Consider the following 20,401-nt stretch of genomic DNA (forward strand, 5'->3'; position numbering starts at 1 on the left):
TTCCTCAGCAACAGTGTGATGATAACGGGATCAACCTCCCCTATCACCACCACTTCATCTGAGAAAGGTAAGAACATTTAGGACCTTTCTTGGAGTATCACCCCCATTGGCCAGCTTCGGCACCTGGATCACAGTTTTTTGCTACACAAAAAAAAATACAAGAAAAAGAAGATTTGTTAGATAGCAAGACTTGACACAAATTAATTAACCTTGAAGATGTATAGATCGATGTAATTAGCATTCATGATCAATCTTACCTTCATGATGATGAACAATGTTGCTTCTGGATTGTGCTTTCTCTGTAGTTGATCAGAGAATTTCATGCTCTTGTTTTTTTATTAGTCGGTTGATTCAATGTGGTGAATGGTGATGAATAAAATTGCGTATCAATGTAGTTGCTTTAAATAAAACGAACACAGGGCAAACGAGCCTTGTTCTATACATAAATGAATGAGATGAAAATACGAAAATATTCTTAGTCTGCCAACGCGTCAATGCCATTTCAAGATAAATTTGATTCACAGAATCACAATTCACAAGCAATGCTCAATTTCAAGATTTATTTTCGTATACTTTTCTGATTGCTATGCTTTTTTTGTGCTTAAACATTCTGAGGGGCAGTTACATAGTTTGATAAAGTGAGACAACACTATGGTATAACTAATGCACATGAATAATCCAAGCCCTTTGATCAATTTGACAGCTTCCACACATAAGTCTAAACCACGGTACGTGCATAGCACGTGCATTGCACGGATACTATGCACTGACACTGGTTACTATCCTAGTTTAAGAAGAAGGAGAATAAATATATAATACAGTACTTAAATTATTCATTTGATAATATACAATTAACACTAATCATTCTTCTTAAGTAGGAAGTAACTTCTTCTCATCATAAAGTTAAGGAACAATTTTCAACTTGTAATTTCCATAGTACCATATTGAAAACTATTATTTTGTAATCCATCTAAACAATAATTATAATAATAATACTTTTAATTCTATATTAGTTGTGACAGAGAATTAGTACTTCACAAGGACGGGGAAAAACAGTGGATGCATGATACCTTTTACAGATGTAAGAACATTGAGGACCTTTATTATATTATCTCCCCTGTTGGCCAGCTTCGACACTTTGATCACTGTTTTTTGCTACACCAGCAATATAAATTCAAGAAGAAGAAAACTTGTTAGTAAATTTTTTTGCTACACCAGCGACCTAGACATCAAAAAACCAAACCAATTATATGAACAATGCCACCATATTTTATAGTAAATCCTTAGAAATACACTTCAGAGGATGACACAGCTACCTTATGGGTTGGCTTCCCCGTTTGCTTCTTTCACTATCTCCACCGTTAAGATGTTGGCATGGCCAAATGTCTTCCTCAACAATAGTGTGATGATAACGGGATCAACCTCCCCTATCACCACCACTTCATCTGAGAAAGGTAAGAACATTTAGGACCTTTCTTGGAGTATCACGGCACCTGGATCACAGTTTTTTGCTACACAAAAAAATTCAAGAAAAAGAAGATTTGTTAGATAGCAAGACTTGACACAAATTAATTAACCTTGAAGATGTATAGATCGATGTAATTAGCATTCATGATCAATCTTACCTTCATGATGATGAACAACGTTGCTTCTGGATTGTGCTTTCTCTGTAGTTGATCAGAGAATTTCATGCTCTTGTTTTTTTAATAGTCGGTGGATTCAATGTGGTGAATGGTGATGAATAAAACTGCATATCAATGTAGCTGCTTTAAATAAAACGAACACAGGGAAAACGGGCCTTGTTCTACACATAAATGGATGAGATGACATACGAAAATATTCTTAGCCTGCCAACGCGTCAATGCCATTTCAAGATAAATTTGATTCACATAATCACAATTCACAAGCAATGCTCAATTTCAAGATTTATTTTCGTATACTAGTGTATGACTCGTGCAAGGCACGAGGAATTTGAAATTATATATAAGTTTCATTGTGTTCATAACGAAACTGTGATTTTTATTTTGTAATTGTTTTGTAAATTTTATATATTTATTATAGTTTTGTTTATTTCGTCTTCGTTGCAGTGAATGATTATAATATGCTAATTTAAATTCTTAAAAATATTCAGTTTTTTGTCCAAAAAATAGAGATCAATATTGGCGAAGTTGATGTTGCAAAATACGGCATTTTAGGTTCAATTTGTCGATGGTTTGATTTTTAGTTCTTTTGTAAATCATAGAATGTGTTATGTAGGTTCAATAAATGAAGCAAGATGAATTATAATAGACATTATTTTGAAGTAACGAATCCTTCAAAAAGTGTCATGTCATGCTAAATAATTTAAAATTCAAAGGTAGCTAGAAAATCGAAAAATAATTAGAGAAAATGTGCAAACGGTTTTTAAAATTTTTCCTTCAAAGTCTTTTTCAATGTGTAAGTGTTGTGGACATTGATAAACATCTTATAGCAAAGTGGCGTCAGAGATACTGAGGCGTTTGAGCTCCCAAAGCTAAGTTCAAAACCCTGCAATGTTCAAATCAAGGATAAATAATTGTAATGACATGATATATTTATAAACAAAATTAATATTGTTTAAATTAACTAAACAAATATGAATGTTAGGATTAAACATTACTTTGGTGCATTTAAACCCAATATTTAGCTGATATTCAGTTGGATATTTTTTTTTGGAGTCGGGTGTCATATACATAAAATATATTATATACAAAAGTCGCTTTAGTACGTAGAACAAAAAAATGTAAATGTACCTTGATTAATTGTTATTTTTGTCATGAATATGACAACAACAATATGTTTGATATCGCTTGCACTTTGAAATGCGTTCAAATCGCGATGAACTCATCGAACAAAACACATCAAAAAAATTTCCTATGAAAACAATAAATAACTTTACTGCATTTGTACTACTTAATCTTTCTTTTTTTATTTAAATTGAAAATTCGAATTTGTGTTTTCTCCTTGTAAAGATAAAAGAAAATACGTACTCATCAAATTCGATCTCAATTTCTTTGATTTTCGTAAGCACTCCATTTCACACGTGTATGAGTTTTATTTTCTGACATTCGTACGCGAACACATGTTATCTGAAGTCATGTTATTATCAATTGTTGGAATTGAAAATATAAGTGAAATAAAATGAATTAAGAAATTTACTTACCGATAAAAAATCTTTGATTGAACTCAAGGTTGAGCACTTCAAACATGTTATCAAACCCGATCACATGCCTAGGAACCACATAATTGTTGTATGGAAATACCTTTGTTAGGCTCTTCAAGTGTATCTTGTAACGATGCATATATGCACTGGAACCCTGAAAAATTGTGTCATACGAAAAAAATATTGAGAGCAACAGACTAAATCTTCAGTGGTTATATCTTCAAAACGATGCATATATGCCAATCACCCGTTTCAATTTTTTGACCCTATAAATCAAGTAGGTTCCAATAATTGACTGACTATGAAGTAAAATAAACTATACTGGATCAGTAATGATAATATCGGACTCTATGGATTCAAACATCTGAATCCATCAACAACAAATTATAGGACGATGGGTGAAACATTTCATCGTCATCTACTCATCTTGAGAATTCCAACCAATTCTCAAAACTAAGCTACGCTTGATTCAAGCAGAAGCAGATATTATGGAGGGACTCAAACGTAGTTTATACACTTTATTAATAAGAGGGGAAGAACTATGGAAACTCTACTGGTTCTTCTGAATATCTGACCTGTATATACAATAAAAGAAATATTAGAACTCTAAATTACTCCCTCCGGTCCTATTTATAAGCATGAAAGAGAAGAAAAATCTTGGTCCTTTTTATAAGAACCAAATGAAAGTTTGAGCTATATTAATTATTTTTTTCCAATGATGCCCTTATTAATTCTAACTTGTAAAATGTGTCTCATTAATTATTCTCTCTCTTTCTCACTTTCCAACACTAATAACAAAGGGTAATTTTGGAAGTTTATTTTGATTCAAGACAAATTTAATGCATTTTATCTAGTTTAACTACATTTCTTAAACTATGTGAATTTTTTTTTGTTGCTTATAAATAGGACCGGAGGGAGTACCTATAGAAGAACTATTAGCCCAAAAAAATATGCATTTGGGGTGCTAAAGGATTCTACAAATAAAAAAGGTAAAGCTTGAAAAACTGAGGATAGAAATTGATGCTCCAGATAGCTGAAAATTCATGTTCGATATTTGTAAGCTGAGAAAGGAAAGAAATTTAATGAGATACTTCAAAATAAGACAGTGACGTAAATGAATTAATGTTAAAATTTGAATTCAAATAATTCTTATCAGGCAATTAGGCAATTAATACAGAATTGAAGTTTGAAATTCAAATGCAAAACAAATACATTAATTTGAAGTTGGAATTGAGCAGAAAGGAAAGTTTTGATTATACCTGAAAGTGATAACGGAGAATATCATGGGATTCCATTAAATTTAATTGGGACAAGGAATCTAGGGTTCGTAGCTCGCCATGGACGCCGTCGCAAAATTGAAGAAAGGTGCCAGAGGAAGCCCTATCTTCAACAATCTCTGGCATGTACATCATCAAGCATTTGTCTGAATGAAAAAAACCTCCCATTGAAACAAAACTGAGTTTTCTACATGCTGAAACCAAACAAAAACGCAGGTGAAAATCGAAATAACCCAGCAACAAAGAAACAGAAGGAAACGATGATACTCTGAAGGAGGATAAGCTCCGCCGATGATGATTCTCGGTCAGGGACCTTGCTCCGTTACAGACTTCGCGAGGAGAGGCTGGGTCGTCGACGTCGCACCGTGGAGAGTAGGGAGGCAGCGAGATGGGTGGTAATGGAGGAGATGAAAGCGAGGGAGGGAGGGTTGCGAAAGTGAGACACTATCGATCCAAAGCGAGATAACGAAAGTGATTAGGGAAACAAAATTGAGGGCTGCGAATGAGATGGCTGGTAAATGGTAATGGAGGGAGGGGATGGTGATCTCAAGCGAGTGAGAAACAGATTGATGTTGAGAGAGAGAAAAAACGCAACATTGAAGACGTAAAGACGCGTTTTGATATCGATATATGGCTATGCTATTAAAGAGAGGTGAGTGTAGGATAACAAGAAATGTTTAGGATAAGAGGAATGAAGGAATGACTGCCAAGTAGGATTTCTTAAGAAATTAACCAATCAGGAGGTGTCATGCATGCAATGACTGGGCTGAGATCTTTTCCTGAATGTATATACTATGATGCTATTAAAGAGAGGTGAGTGTAGGATAAGAAGAAAGGTTTAGGATAAGAGGAATGAATGAATGACTGGCAAGTAGGATTTTTTAAGAAATTAACCAATTAGGAGGTGTCATGCATGCGATGACTAGACTGAGATCTTTTCCTGAATATATATACTATGGATATTTAACTACTGACAAATGAAAACCACTATTAGGTGGGGGAACAACCATTGCATAATTTCACTAAACAATTATCACAAATCATATCATGCATATATCGTCTAACACTAATTCATAGAAACAACCTAAAAATAATATTATCCGTATAATTAATGTTGAGAAGTCTAAGGAGATATGACTAAAATAGCCTCTTTATCTCTAAGTTATTTTTTAGGGTAGAGTTAGACTTTTCATATTCTAATATAATATAATAATATAGAGTTTATCCTAGATAATTTATTAGAGACTGCTTATATATGAGTCATCTACAGATATTCAGTCACACATATCTCACGCTTCAATGTCGAGTCATGGGCATGAGTGAGTGTATTGAGAAGTCTCACATCTCGGCGAGACTCGAAAGATGTGACCAAAATAGTTTTTATGTATGAGAAGACAATTATCTCCTTTAAACTAACTTTTAGGATAAAGTTATGCCTCTCAAGTCTCAAATTCTAATTCTAATTAAGATTTTTTAAGAGATATTATTTTTGTTAGATGGGGACAAAGCCCCAATTTACGAAGAGATTTTATATTCTTGCTCAATCACAATTATTTTCCATTTTCAGTTTAATTTCTTTTCTAAACACATTATTTATTTCATATCAATAACTTTCTCTATTCTTTTTCTCTTTTTCCTTCCTTTCAAACTCCTAAATTCATTGCAATTAGAGTTTCATAGCCACTTGATAAAACCAATCAACTCATATTTTTCACCAAAATTAAACGGAAGATATATTTTAAAACTTGATCAAACAACATAAATTTAGGAGATTACTAGACAATTCAAATTATTTTTTTCTGGGGTTGTCTAAATGACTAGTAGAAAGTTTGGGTTAAATAATTCATCATCCAATCACATTAGAGATAAGTGGGTTGGAATTTCTCTATTTTATTTATTAATTTATTTCCAACTCACTTATCTCCAATGTGATTGGATGATGAATTATTTAATCCAAATTTTCTTATGGGTCATTTAGACAACCTCTTGATTATTGATTCCTCGGTTATTGATTCCTATCCAACTTGATTATTGATTCCTCGGTTATTGATTCCTATCCAACTTGATTATTGATTCCTCGGTTACTTTTCAAGGAAACATGGACCTTGGAGAGCCCACTTTTCTGGTTGCTATGCTTTCTTTGTGCTTAAACATCCTGAGGGGCAGTTACATAGTTTGATATCATGGGACAACACTATGGTATAACTAATGCACATGCACAATCCAAGCCCTTGATCAATTTGACAGCTTCCACATATCCGCCCCATTTGACAAAGTCTAAACTCTAAACCATGTATAAACTCAAGCCTTAATGAAGAAGCAATGAAAAAAGTTAAGAGAGTTCTGTGGAGCTCACCCTCTAGGACTATCTCAAAAGCATGAACATTCAATGATTCAAAATTGAAATATCAATGTGCCCCAACTTTAACTCACCTAAACCACCTTTTGGAAATGCCCATAAAAAAACACATTGTCCCCACCACTCCACAATTACTTAATTGAAAAAGCTCGTTTTCCTTTTCACTTTCTCTAGTCCATGCCATCACCACATTTAGGACAATAAATAAACATGTCACCTCTATCTCTCCCTCATCACCTTGCTTGATCAGAGTGGCCTTTTTAGTATTGTACCATTTCAAACATGCTATCCAACTCACCCCCACTCTCAGAGGAAACTAGTCCTCTTTCTCTTGAACATATTGGCAAATCAGATGAACCAAGGAATCAACAATATTCCCATACCAACAGTACAAGCAAGTTACCAGCACTTTGGCAACCTAGACATCAGAAAACCAAACCAGTTATATGGTTTGCTGCAGTTCTGTGCTTGATATTCAGCCTTGTACTTATCTTCTTTGGAATTGCAACATTAATCATCTACCTTTCCTTCAAGCCAAGAAACCCCATATTTGACATTCCCAATGCAAGCCTCAATGTTGTTTATTTTGACTCAACAAGTTACCTCAATGGTGAATTCGCCTTCCTTGCAAATTTCACTAACCCCAACAGTAGAATTCATGTGAGGTTTGAGTCCTTGAAGATTGAGCTTTTCTTCTCAGACAGGCTCATCTCATCACAATCAATCAAGCCTTTTACTCAGAGGCCAAGGGAAACCAGGTTGCAATCGGTGAAGCTCATGTCCAACTTGATGTTCTTGCCTCAAGATGTTGGTGTGAAGCTTCAAGGGCAGGTGCAGAGCAACAGGGTCAACTACTATGCAAGGGGAACCTATAAGGTGAGGTTCAACATGGGTCATATCCATTTATCTCACTGGTTGCATAGCGTATGCCATATAGAGATGAATGGTCCTCCAAATGGTGTCCTACTAGCTAGAGAATGCACAACATGGCGATAATTGAAAAAACATGTTATCCAAAATCAATTCTTGGGAAAAGCTTTTGCGAGTACGTAACTTATGAGTGCTAGAATTGATTTTGAAGAAAAATAAGCTGATCCAGAAGTGCTAGAAGAGGCAGGGTAAATTCTTTGTGCTTATTATGCTTTCTAGTTTCTATTCTATTTTGATTTATAGAATTATAGCTAATGGTAAATAGCAGTTTGCACGGGAGTGATATCTTTCATATTGAGTGATGAAAAAGAGAAAGAATATTATCAGAAGATACCATTTTGATTTATTTATTTTTTAAAATTTAATTTGTTGATAGAAACTTTCTAGGTAGAAACTTAAGAGGAGGGGTTTGGTTGAAGCCCTTCAATATCAGGAACATGTAGTGGTGGATTTTATTTTCATCTAATAGTATTTACAGCGGGTTCACTAAAGCAAGCATTGAATTAACCTTTTGTCACCGTTTTCTTTAGTTTCCTTAGCTGTGTTGTGTTACGATTTGGATAACTTTTTGACTGTATAAAACAGACAAAGCCAAAATGTGAAAAGGACTCGGCAAAGATTGATCATTGACGTGGAATCAACTAGGCTTTCAAAGTAAAAATAATTGATCATTGACATGGAATCAACTTGCCTGACATCCCAAAATCATTTCTTAATCCAGATTATCAAAATTAAATCATGTGATTCCCTTCTTTTGCAATGACAAAAGTGAAAACAATAATCATGCACAACTTTCTTAATCTATTTCATCTATCAAATTTAAATCATGTGATTTCCCTTCTTTAAGAATCATGTATTCATATTTGATATTTCCATTTTATAGAGGTCTTCTTTCTGTTTTAAACAAAAGTGACTATTATAGTAGACAACCTGTCTCAGTCCATTCTGATATGCAGAATCATTATTAAAGGCAAACTCTTGAAATCATACACAACCTTCTTAATGAACTCTGCCTGCTTTTGGCTAACTTCTTCATAGAAGAGATAAAGAAGCTTAGACTTTGTAGCTCATCATATCTTCACTGTGTTAATTTGTTGTTTAGATGCTGATCTTCTGTAATCGTCTGCTACTATGTTTCTCACTTGTGACAACTAATTAAAAATAAAATAAAAATGCAAATGAAATAATTATTTACTATACATGTCAGGTGTCTTGCTTTTAAACGGAGGAGCATATACTAAGTGAAGTACTGATTTTTTTTTTTCTTTTCTATATGGCTCCATTTAACTAAGCAAATTTTCAATACTACATTAGACTCCTGACTCCAGAGTACATGACAATGTAAAATTATTATCTTAGAAGTTGCAATATATTCAACTGAGGGGCACAATATTGGCATTAGAATAAGCTCTGTAATATAATTATTGTTATAAAGTGATATTTATATATGAAATATGTACGCAAAATAAAGCATGGTAATGAGAAGCAGAAGCTCGTGCTTAAATGTAGCAATTTCATAATATAATTTTAGAAATCAAAAGAAAAATGTCTAAATCAACAAAAATCCCTTTCTCTCAATGTTGCAATGTCTAAATCAAAAGGAACTTGGAGGGAGGGAAGTAGGTGGGAAGGATTTTGGCTGGAAACGGCATGTTGATATGTTTGGATCAGCATGGAAAACAAGTGGAAAATGCAAAAGTGACGTGGGTCCCACGAAAAATGTTTTCTCGCCTAAGTTGCGAAGAAAACTGACAATTCACGTGTCTTTCCTATTTTGTCCTATATTCTATGTGACTATCACAGTAAGTTTAAGTTGGTCACAAACTCATTTTAATTATTTTTTTACATAATCAATGCAACCTTTATAATTTGCACTGATCTATGTTTTACGCACATTATATCCCTTTAATATATTAATATAATATAAATAGTTTTTAATATTTTAAAAATACGTTGTTTTTAAAATGTTATATGCTTTTCTTAAAAGATTTATATAAGAAGGGTAATATAGTAATCATGCAAACATCACAATCATTTTTCCTTTCATTCTCCATTTTTTTTCTCTCATTCCAAACAACTTAAAAATTCTTTCATTTTTCTCTTATATTCCTTCTTCTTATATTCTTTCCATTCATATTCCTTCCTTTCATTTTCACCCCTACCTCCAAACCGAGCAAGCGTAATCTAACACAAAAGTAATCATGAATAAATCCCAATTATCAAACTCATCATATTAGGTGTAAGCACCAATTTTCAGAAATTCAATATGGCTTAAGAAAATTAAAGTTTTATAATGAAGGTAATCGTTGGAAGGCCTCAATGTTGGAGGTTCAACCCGAGTTTTGCTGGTGCCGAAGAGGGCCTCTTTGAGAGTTTGTTGAAACAAGGGAGAAAAAGCCTTGGTAGCAACGCGTCACAGACTCACCTTGACGTGCCATGTTACATTTTAACATATTTTTTATAAATTACAATCTAATCTTAATATTTATAACAATGTATTGAATGGTATTGAATCTCTCTCTATTTAGGGTACCAGAGCAATGTCCTTCTAATATTACCATTGTGTTAAGCGAAACTAGAAATATAATAATATTATCATCCTATCAGATTGCATGTTAAAAATTTAGATCAACTATTTAGATCTAACGATATAAGGAAGGTTGTTCACCTATTAAAAACTTAAATTATATCCCACCCTAAACGACACCAACGAACACGAGAAAATGAAAGTAAGTAATTAAACCAAAATAAGAATGTTCTAGGGTGTGTGAAAAAATGTGCCTTTTGTAATTTTGTTTAACAAAAGGGTATTTGTATAATTAAAAATAATAGTGGATGTGTAAATAACACTTATACGTGTCCTAGGTTTTTTTTTGCCTGAAAGTCTGGTCTGACCTAATAATCTATATATAGATATATTTCATAATAATATTTTAACATATGCTAATATGCTTATTTGTAAAAGACTAATAACATTTATGTAGGATTTATAGGGTGTGGGAGATTATTTAAAATCATATTTCATAGTAAGATATTTAAATAAGCAATAAATCTAGTTTAAATACTAATATCGTTGAAACATTTTACAAGCCAACTTGTTTATATATTTGAAAATGTAAAAAAGTATATAATATAATGAAACAATAATAACAATGATAATATATATATATATATATATATATATTTATATATATATAGTCATTCACAATTCTAAGAATCAGTGGAGGAAGGAAACCAAACTCTATTATCCAAGAGTCACTGCTCCTGATCTCCTATTACAAGAAAAAGATTCTTCAAATTTCAAAAGCTTTAGCGCCAACAATGTCTATGAATGGAATATTGATGGTGAAAATGAGTATGGCATCACCAAAATCCTCCAAAATATGACCATGGTTGCCACTGCTTATGAAACCTCCAACAATTGTCCTGAATCTCTTATTGTCGAAATCTTGGTTGCGGGTTTCTGTGGCCAACTCAAAGGTTGGTGGGATAATTATCTCACTGAAGAGGAGAAGAATCAAATCAGTAAGGGAAAGGGTGGTTTTCCCAGATTTCTCATAATTAGTTCGCAAGAAATAAGATTTGATAGAGTTCATTACTTTGTATTGAACCCTATAGATTAAAGAGATAGGGACAGATCTGCTTGACCACGTTGGTATGAATATCAGACCAAGGTGGAGGATCCTTCTTGAGTCTATCATGAAGGGGTTTGATTATGGTACTGAGTTGAGGACAGAAGTCAGCAACATAATTGAGACATCCCAAGAACCTTTGTAATTAGGTTTTGTCTATGATTTGATCAGGAAATTTGTCAGTGAATTCAATAGCTCTATTGATGGGGATGATTGTTCCTTGATGAATACTGTGACCAAGGAATCTGATCTTGGTTTGAAACAAACTGACTTTTGTTTTAGACACTGCCAGACCATTCTTCTTGATTATGGAAATGAATGTATTGAGGTGCTTGAAATGTTGATCTATGGTTTGATAAAAGATCAGAACATCATCAATATAAACAATTGTGAACTTAGAATAGGGATTGAAAATTTCGTTCATGATTCTCTGAAATTCAGAAGGGACATTTTTTAAACCAAAAGGCATAACGTTCCACTCATATTGTTCGAAGGGGACAGTAAAAGCGGTTTTATATCTATCCTTCTCCTGTAATTGGATTTGCCAGAATCCAGACTTCATGTCAAATTTACTCTTGAAGATAGGCCTCCCAAAAGTCTCATTACTACCAATAAATTCAATCTCAGAGATACTTTCAAGCGTCTTGAAAAATCTACTATCAAACCTGTCACTATTCAATTCACTAGACAATGTCACTATTCATGTCAAATTTTGAAAAAAAAAATATATATATATATATATATATATATATATATTTCAAAAAAGACTAGCATGGTAAGCTTATAAGGCTTTTTAAATGCATATCAGCCCTTTTAATTAAATAAGCTTTTAGAAAAATACCTAGGTCTTGTTTATTTATCAATTTTGTATGACATGGCCCGAAGCTGATGTAAGATAGGTCATAAAACCCTATGAACAACTTAGCTTATTTCGACCCCTAGACTGATTTTTGTCCCGCGGAAAATCGATGGTGGCAGACTGGTCTCAACTGCCGAAGGAGCTCCTTCATCATATATCGGAACGCCTTGACAACCTACTCTACCACCTCCGCTTCCGATCTGTCTGTTCGTGGTGGCGCTCATCCTCCTCCCCGCTCATCCCCCTCCACTAATTTCCCTCCACTTTCCCAACCGTCCCCGATGCCAAAGCGTCCATGTTTTTCCTCTCCAAATGCAGCCTCTTCTTCATCACCCCGCCCCCAAACCAACCAATCTGAACCCCCATCTTGGTCAATTTGCAAGTGGTACTCTCCATGCAGAAATCAAATGTTGACAATAAATCCTGTCAAACGACAACCTTCCTTTGGGTCGGTGGGTCGTTCACATGGAAACTTTATAATTATCACGCATCATTTCCGCATATGTATATGTTGTTTGGCCAATCAATGACCTTCCTTTAGGCCGATCACAGATCACATAAACAAGAAACACACACATCCTTCTATCTGAATATAAAGCAACCTATGCAAAAGAGGTTATTTTGGCAACATTTTGTAGCAATTAATTTATTTTAAAATAGAGGACATTAGAATTAAGAAATTCTATTTTCCATAAATGGTTTAAATTAAACACCAAACATAATTATTACTATGATAATAAAATATGGTATCTTTAACGTAATGATTATTCCATATATACTATAATATACATTCCATATATATATTACTGTAAAGAACCGTACTCATAAATTCATTTTTTTTTTTGAAAAATGAAGAAAATTTGAGCTTGGAACCCGATGGCGATAATTTCTTCTTCTGAACCCTCGAAGAAGAAGGCATGGCCCTTCTGGCTCTGGTGAGAATCTTGTCCTCAGTTGGCTGTGCCGTTGAAATCCCTTCACTTACCCGACCCAGATCAATATAGATACTGGAAATGTTGATTTCTGACCCATTTTGAGCACCCAGGTTTGGCAGCCCATTTAATAAGCCCAAATTAACTGCACCCGGTTTCATTGCTGTGTGTTCTTAGACCATGTACAATGGCATGTTGAATGCCATGTTGAAACATGTTGAGAGTTGTTGAAACCATGCAATGGTTGGTTGAAAGCTGTTGAAAGTGGGAAAATGTTGAACCGGTTCAACAAAGTTGAGAGGAGCATCCGGAGCCACGTGGCAGCTCCGGATTGGAGAGAGCAAGGCGCGTGCACGACACGCGCCGACAAGGCGCGTGGCGTGTCAGTGGGAGAGGAGAGAGAAGACCGAGTGGGTGAGGATGGGACGCGTGGCAGCGTCCCATTGGCCAGCCGGATTTTTTTTTTAAAAAAACTTTAAACTGAATTATCTTGTTGAAAATGTTTTTTTTTTTTTTTTTTTTTTACCAAAATTCATAACTTTTTTTTCTCTATAAATAGAGACTTGGTTTGATAGATTTGGACACAGGAAAAAAAACCAAGTTTTTCCCCATCTTTATTATCTCTCTCACCATCTTATTATCCTTCTATTAGCATTTGTTTTGAAATGGATCCCAACAATCACCATTACAACACCCAGAATTCTTCAAGCTACCCAATTTCCAACCAAAATCCCAACAACTATGAAGATCCAAATCAATTTTCTTACCCACGTCCTCAAAATCCCACCAATTATCAAGTCCCACATCAATTCTCCAACCAACGTCCTCAAAATCCAAACTATTTTCAAGTCCCACATCAATTCTCCAACCAACATCCTCAAAATCCAAACTATTATCCAGATCCAAATCAGTATTCGAACCAGTCATCATTTGTTCCAAACTTTCATCCATCTTATGGATCTGTGAGATATCCATCTCAAACACCCCAGTCTAGTGGTTATATGCCAATGGTTCGTGCAAATTTTCCTAGTGTTGATGGACCGGAATTTCCGGAATTTTCAACACAAGTCAATCTTGGTGACGGGTCAGCTGATAATGAAGTCAATGAAGTCACTCCTAAGAGCAAAAAAACGCATGCACCCGCATGGAACACTGCACAAAATATGGTGCTAATTAGTGGGTGGATTAACTGTGGAACAAGCAGTGTTGTGGGGAAAAACCAGAAAGGAGAAACATTTTGGAGAGATATTGCTGAGTATTGTAATGAGCATTGCTCATTCGATCCTCCGCGTGATGGAATTGCATGTCGAAACCGTTGGAATTATATGAACAAAATACTGGGTAAATGGATTGGCGCTTATGATGCCGCTAAGCGTCAACAAGGAAGCGGTTGGTCGGATAATGATGTTTTGGCAAAAGCGCAGGAATTATTCGCATGTGGGAAGAATGTTCAATTTACTTTGATGGAAGAATGGATCGCTCTCCGTGATCTACCACGTTTTTGTAGTCAAGTAGGAGGAAATGGTGGCTCAGCAAGTAGTGGATCTAAGAGATCTCACGACAGTGATGCATGTGGCTCAACCACTATAGGATCAATTCCTCGTCCAATGGGTAGGGAGGCAGCTAAAAGAAAGAATAAAAAGAAAAGTAAAGAACCTGTCGTTGAGGAGAAGGGGAAAGTTTGGGTTGAATACAAAGATTTGAAGGCTCAAGAGATTGCACGAATTGATAAGCTAACAATGGTGCAAGAACAAACTAACCAATTGATGAAAACCAATTTGTATCTCAAGCTAAGTTCTGAAGAGGATCTCGATGACCGTAAGAAAGAGCTGTTGAGTAAGTTGGCCCAAGACCTATTTGGTAATTAATTTCAATCGAGTATTTGTCTGTATTCGGTCAAACCCGCCAGTGGTGTCAAGTCTGTGGTGTTTGCTTTAACCATTTGTCAGTGTTGTCGTCAAGTATGTTGTGTTTGCTTTAATAATTTGTCAGTGATGGCAAGTCTGTAATGTTCGGCTTTAATGTATGAGTTATTGTGTTTGAATATGTTCCACTCAATTCAAATCTACTCCTTTTCCGATTATTAACTCTAGTGGGTAACTTGTTTCGAATCTGTCAGTGGTGTCAAGTCGGTGGGGTTTGCTTTAATAATTTGCCAGTGGTGTCAAGTCTGCAGTGTTCGGCTTTAGTGTATGGGTTATTGGGTTTGAATATGCTCCACTCAATTCGAATATACTCCTTTTCCGATTATTAACTCTAGTGGGTAACTTGTTTCGAATCTGTCAGTGGTGTCAAGTCGGTGGGGTTTGCTTTAATAATTTGCCAGTGGTGTCAAGTCGGTGGGGTTTGCTTTAATAATTTGCCAGTGGTGTCAAGTCTGCAGTGTTCGGCTTTAGTGTATGGGTTATTGGGTTTGAATATGTTCCACTCAATTCGAATCTAGTCCTTTTCCGATTATTAACTCTAGTGGGTAACTTGTTTTGAATCCGTCAGTGTCCACCATTCAATTTACTTATATATATGGATTCATAGATCAATTTATGTACCAATATCCAAAACCTCTTACTTTCTACTTCGAATTTCACAACAAATGGATCCTTTTGATCCTTTTGAGAATCCTTGTGAAAATCCTTTTGATATTGCAACATACCTTCAAAATTCTCAACTTGAAGAAGCTTTTATACTCAACCAATTAGGGTTGGGTCCAAACCAAAATTTGGAAGATAGTGCACCTCGTAGAAAGTATGTCCGTAGAGATCATGCAGCAGCAAACCGAAGGCTAATTGACGACTACTTTGCCAATGAGCCTACATATGACGATTCAATGTTTCGTCGTCGGTACCGGATGCAAAAACACGTTTTCCTTCGAATCGTTGGGGACCTTTCAAGTAGTGATAACTACTTCACCCAGCGAGTTGATGCAGCCAAGAAAGAAGGTATATCACCCTTAGCAAAATGTACCACAGCAATGCGAATGTTAGCATATGGTGTGGCAGCAGATGCAGTCGATGAGTACATCAAAATAGGAGGTACTACAGCACTGGAGTGTTTACGTAGATTCTGTAATGGAATCATACGATTGTATGAGCACGAGTACTTGAGAGCACCAACTCAAGAGGACCTGCAAAGAATACTACAGGTTAGTGAACAAAGGGGGTTCCCAGGCATGATCGGGAGTATTGACTGCATGCACTGGGAGTGGAAAAATTGTCCTAAAGCATGGGAAGGTCAATTTACTAGAGGGGATAAGGGAACCACTACAGTTATTCTTGAAGCAGTTGCATCTCATGATCTATGGATCTGGCATGCCTTTTTTGGATGTCCGGGAACGTTGAACGACATAAACGTTCTAGATCGATCACCAGTGTTTGATGATGTGGAACAGGGAAAGGCTCCAACTGTGAGTTTCATTGTGAATCAACGTCCCTATAATATGGCATACTATCTAGCTGATGGTATCTACCCTTCTTATCCAACTTTCGTCAAATCGATCAGACTTCCTCAAAGTGAACCGGATAAGTTGTTTGCACAAGTTCAGGAGAGATGTCGGAAGGACATCGAACGTGCATTTGGAGTTCTTCAAGCTCGTTTTAAAATCATCCGTGAACCAGCTCGTTTGTGGGACATAGCTGATTTGGGTATCATTATGAGGTCATGCATCATATTACATAATATGATTGTTGAGGATGAACGAGATACATTTGCTCAACGTTGGACCGATTTTGAGCAATCTGGGGAAGGTGGATCTAGTACACCGCAACCATACTCGACCGAGGTGTTACCCGCTTTTGCAAATCATGTGCGTGCTAGATCCGAGTTGCGTGATTCGAACGTTCATCACGAACTGCAAGCAGATCTAGTGAAGCACATATGGACAAAGTTTGCAAATGCTTCGTGATGGAAGATGATTTGTATCGTACTAATTACGTTATTTGTGTGTTGTGTGCTTAGTTTGTTGTCTTGCATTTTAAGTTAAGAAAATAAAATAAATTATTGTGTGCTTCGTTTATCGTCTTCCATTTTTTAGTTAAGGAAATAAAATAAATTATTATCTATATTAAAAAAAATTAATTCGTTAAGTGTTTATTATTTAATTTAATTTAAAATAATAATTGTAATTTTATGTAAATAAAAAAAACAAAAACATAAAATTAAATAAAAATATGAAATAAAAAGTGGTGGGGTAGGGTGAGTGGTGGGGTAGGGTGTTGAGAGAGAAAACCATTGGAGTGGGTATTTGTTGAAAGTGTGTTGAATTGGAGAGAGAAGATGATGTGGAGTGTTGGGAAGATAAAAAGTGGTGTTGAATGGGAATTTTTTGTTTAAACCATTGTACATGGTCTTATAAATAAGAATTGAATCAATAAAAGATGATAATTTCTCTTTTGAACTTTAGAATAATCTTGCCAAAATCAACCCAGAAAAATGGGAATCACCGAATAGTATATATATATATATTCCAAATCCAAGACAAAACAAATTAAATCTGATTTAATATATCAAACATTTTAGAAGATCCATATATATTATTTCCGTGGGTGCAAACAAAACCTTTAAAAACAAACCCTATGAACAACTTAGCTTATTTCGACCCCTAGATTGTCCCCGCGGAAAATCATGGTGGCAGACTGGTCTAAACTGCCGAAGGAGCTCCTCCATCAGATATCAGAACGCCTTGGTAGCCCACTCTACCGCCTCCGCTTCCGATCTGTCTGTTCGTGGTGGCGCTCTTCCGCCTCCCCGCTCATTTCCTTCCACGAGTTTCCCTCCACTTTCCCAACCGTCCCGGATGCTGAAGGCGAAGCGTACACCTTTTTCCTCTCCAAATGCAGCCTCCTCCTCATCACCCCACCCCCACACCAACCAATCCGAACCCCCATCTTGGTCCAAGCCGGCCAAGACCTACATGGCCGAACCCTCCTCTATAACCCCCTCTCTTGCTGCCGAAGTTTCCCCCTCTACTTCTCAAGCATGCTCGACCTCTACCACCTCCCCATCATTGATCTCGGAAACGCGTTCGTCCTCCACAACTTCCCTCCTGCTCCTCCTTCCCGTCACCACGACTCAATCTATGGGCATAAGGTAGTAGTGGCGCCCAGTGGCCTGTATCAGGGAAAGCAAGAGCCTTCTATCTTGCTCACCATTCACAGTACCATGAAGAGGCCGGCCCACCTCCGGTGCAGCTCTGAGTACTGGATACGCTCAAGCATGCCCCCACCCTACGATGATGTCTGTGTCTACAACGGCCAGCCCTGCGCTGTGGACTGTAACGGTTGGACCGTCGTGACCACTGCAGTCAGGCTAGGGACGTACAAAATGGAGCTGGTCGCCAAGCCGGGGGTGTTCGGCGGGGACAGGAAGATTTTGGTTGAGAGCGAGGGAAGCCTGTTGCTGGTGGACATGCACCTGTCCAATGAGGATTATCGTTGGGAAAGATTCAATGTGTTTAGACTTGATAAGAAGGAGAAAAAGTGGGTTGAGGTGACGAGTTTGGGGGATCGGGTTGTGTTCTTGGGGGATGCATGCGCCTTCTCTGCTTCAGCTTCTGATTTGTGCGTTGGCAAGGGGAACTGTGTGATATTTAAAGATTCTACCCTGAAAGGTAGAGCAGGTGTTTTTCCTTTGGATGTAGGTCGGATTTCGCCTCTTTCTGATCATCCCGAGTATTCCAGGTTGTTTGATTATAACAGGTTGTTCAATTGTAACAAGTATATTGGACATGTTTTGAATTTTGTCCAAAACTTCAAGATGCCATCATGCACGTCTTATGATATTCCTGGTCTTTAGATAGAATTTCATACTGATATATTCATGCGCTTTCACTGCTGTCTGGATGTTGTGTATGTTATCCACTCTTGGAACTGGTAATTGTTTTTGCCATTGTTCATTTTGGTCTGGTCATATATGGGTACAACTACAAGTACATGACATTTTATACCAATGTTGCTGTTTTCTTTTTCTCGATTTTGGAGGTCCTAGTGATAGATTGTACACCGAAATATGTTGTTTTGGGACTTATTTGGGATGTGGTACTATACTATTTAAGAAATTTCCATGGGTTGGGCCGTTGGGGTAACTTCTCTGAGTTATTGTATAATGTATCCAGGATAATTTAGGGTTAGAGTACAACACTGTGGCCTATATGTAGCTAATTAATGCTAGAATATATAGGGCAACATGCATGGGTGTTTTAGTGTAATGTCAATAAAAGCAATGAGGCATGGTAGTGGTTGAAAAACCAACTACCATGTTTCAATCAGTGAAGTTCATGTCCAGCTTTGTGTTTTTGCCTCAAGATGTTGGTGTGCTGCTTCAAAGGCAGCGGGTGCAGAGCAACAGGGTCAATTACTATGCAAGTGGAACATTTAAGGTGTGGTTCAATATGAGTCTTATCCATTTATCATACTGGTTATATAGCATATGCTAGATAGAGATGACTAGTCCTCCAATTGGTGACAATGCACAACATTGTGATATCAAATAAAATGTTTGGAAATCCCTCTACGACTAATTCTAATTAAAAGTCAAAATTAATTACGGAGAGAAGCTTATATGAGTCCATAGCTTCTAGGTGCAAGAATGGATTTGGAGGAAAAATTGATCCAGACATACTAGAAGAGCAAGTGTAGAAGTCTTTGTACGTGCTTGTTTATGCTTTCTAGTTTCTACTCTATTTTGAATTATAGCTAATGGTAAATTCCAGTGTGCAAAAGACTGATAACACTGATATCATTCATATGAGTAATGAAAAGAAGAAATCATAAGAAGATACCAATTTGATTTTCTTTCAATTTGTTGATAGAAACTTTCTAGTTAGAAACTTAAGAGGATCGGAGGGTGTTGAAGCCCTTCAATATCAGGAACATGTAGTGGTGATTTTATTTTCATCTACTAGTATTTACAAAAGGGTCACTGTTACTGTTTTCTTTTGTTTCTTTAGTTGTGTCAGCTGCACTAATTGGACAACTTTTTTACTGCAATAGACAAAGCTAGCCTTTCCTTTACGTGGTGGTATCAACTAGCTAGCCTTTCCTTTATTTTCGGTTATCTTGAAGTACTAGTAAGTCTGAGTAAATCGTCTGGACTACGTTTCTCACCTGTGAGAGTTAAATTAGAAAAATGAAAACGAAATAATTTACCATACATGTCAAGTGTGTAGAGCATGTTTATCAAAAGCAAAACCTCATGCAATATAGCATTTTCTAAATATTTAATATATTTTTAGAAATAA

At 36.1% G+C, this 20,401-nt stretch overlaps 2 protein-coding genes across 2 annotated transcripts; both read left to right on the forward strand.

Moving 5' to 3' along the window:
• Nucleotides 1–6,992: 6,992 nt before the first annotated feature.
• LOC130732955 (NDR1/HIN1-like protein 2) lies at nt 6,993–8,242 on the forward strand. Its single transcript, XM_057584978.1, has one exon. The coding sequence runs from the start codon at nt 7,100–7,102 to the stop codon at nt 7,811–7,813; it is 714 nt and encodes a 237-aa protein (XP_057440961.1). The 5' UTR covers nt 6,993–7,099; the 3' UTR covers nt 7,814–8,242.
• Nucleotides 8,243–12,264: 4,022 nt separating this feature from the next.
• LOC130732752 (F-box protein SKIP23-like) lies at nt 12,265–18,957 on the forward strand. The gene is made up of 2 exons (XM_057584744.1): nt 12,265–12,472; nt 17,769–18,957. Exons 1-2 carry the CDS (start codon nt 12,348–12,350, stop codon nt 18,955–18,957), a joined length of 1,314 nt encoding a protein of 437 aa, XP_057440727.1. The 5' UTR covers nt 12,265–12,347.
• The last annotated feature ends 1,444 nt before the right edge of the window (nt 18,958–20,401 follow it).

Source organism: Lotus japonicus, chromosome 1 (assembly GCF_012489685.1).
Source record: "Lotus japonicus ecotype B-129 chromosome 1, LjGifu_v1.2".
In the NCBI taxonomy this organism is placed as follows: Eukaryota; Viridiplantae; Streptophyta; class Magnoliopsida; order Fabales; family Fabaceae; genus Lotus; species Lotus japonicus.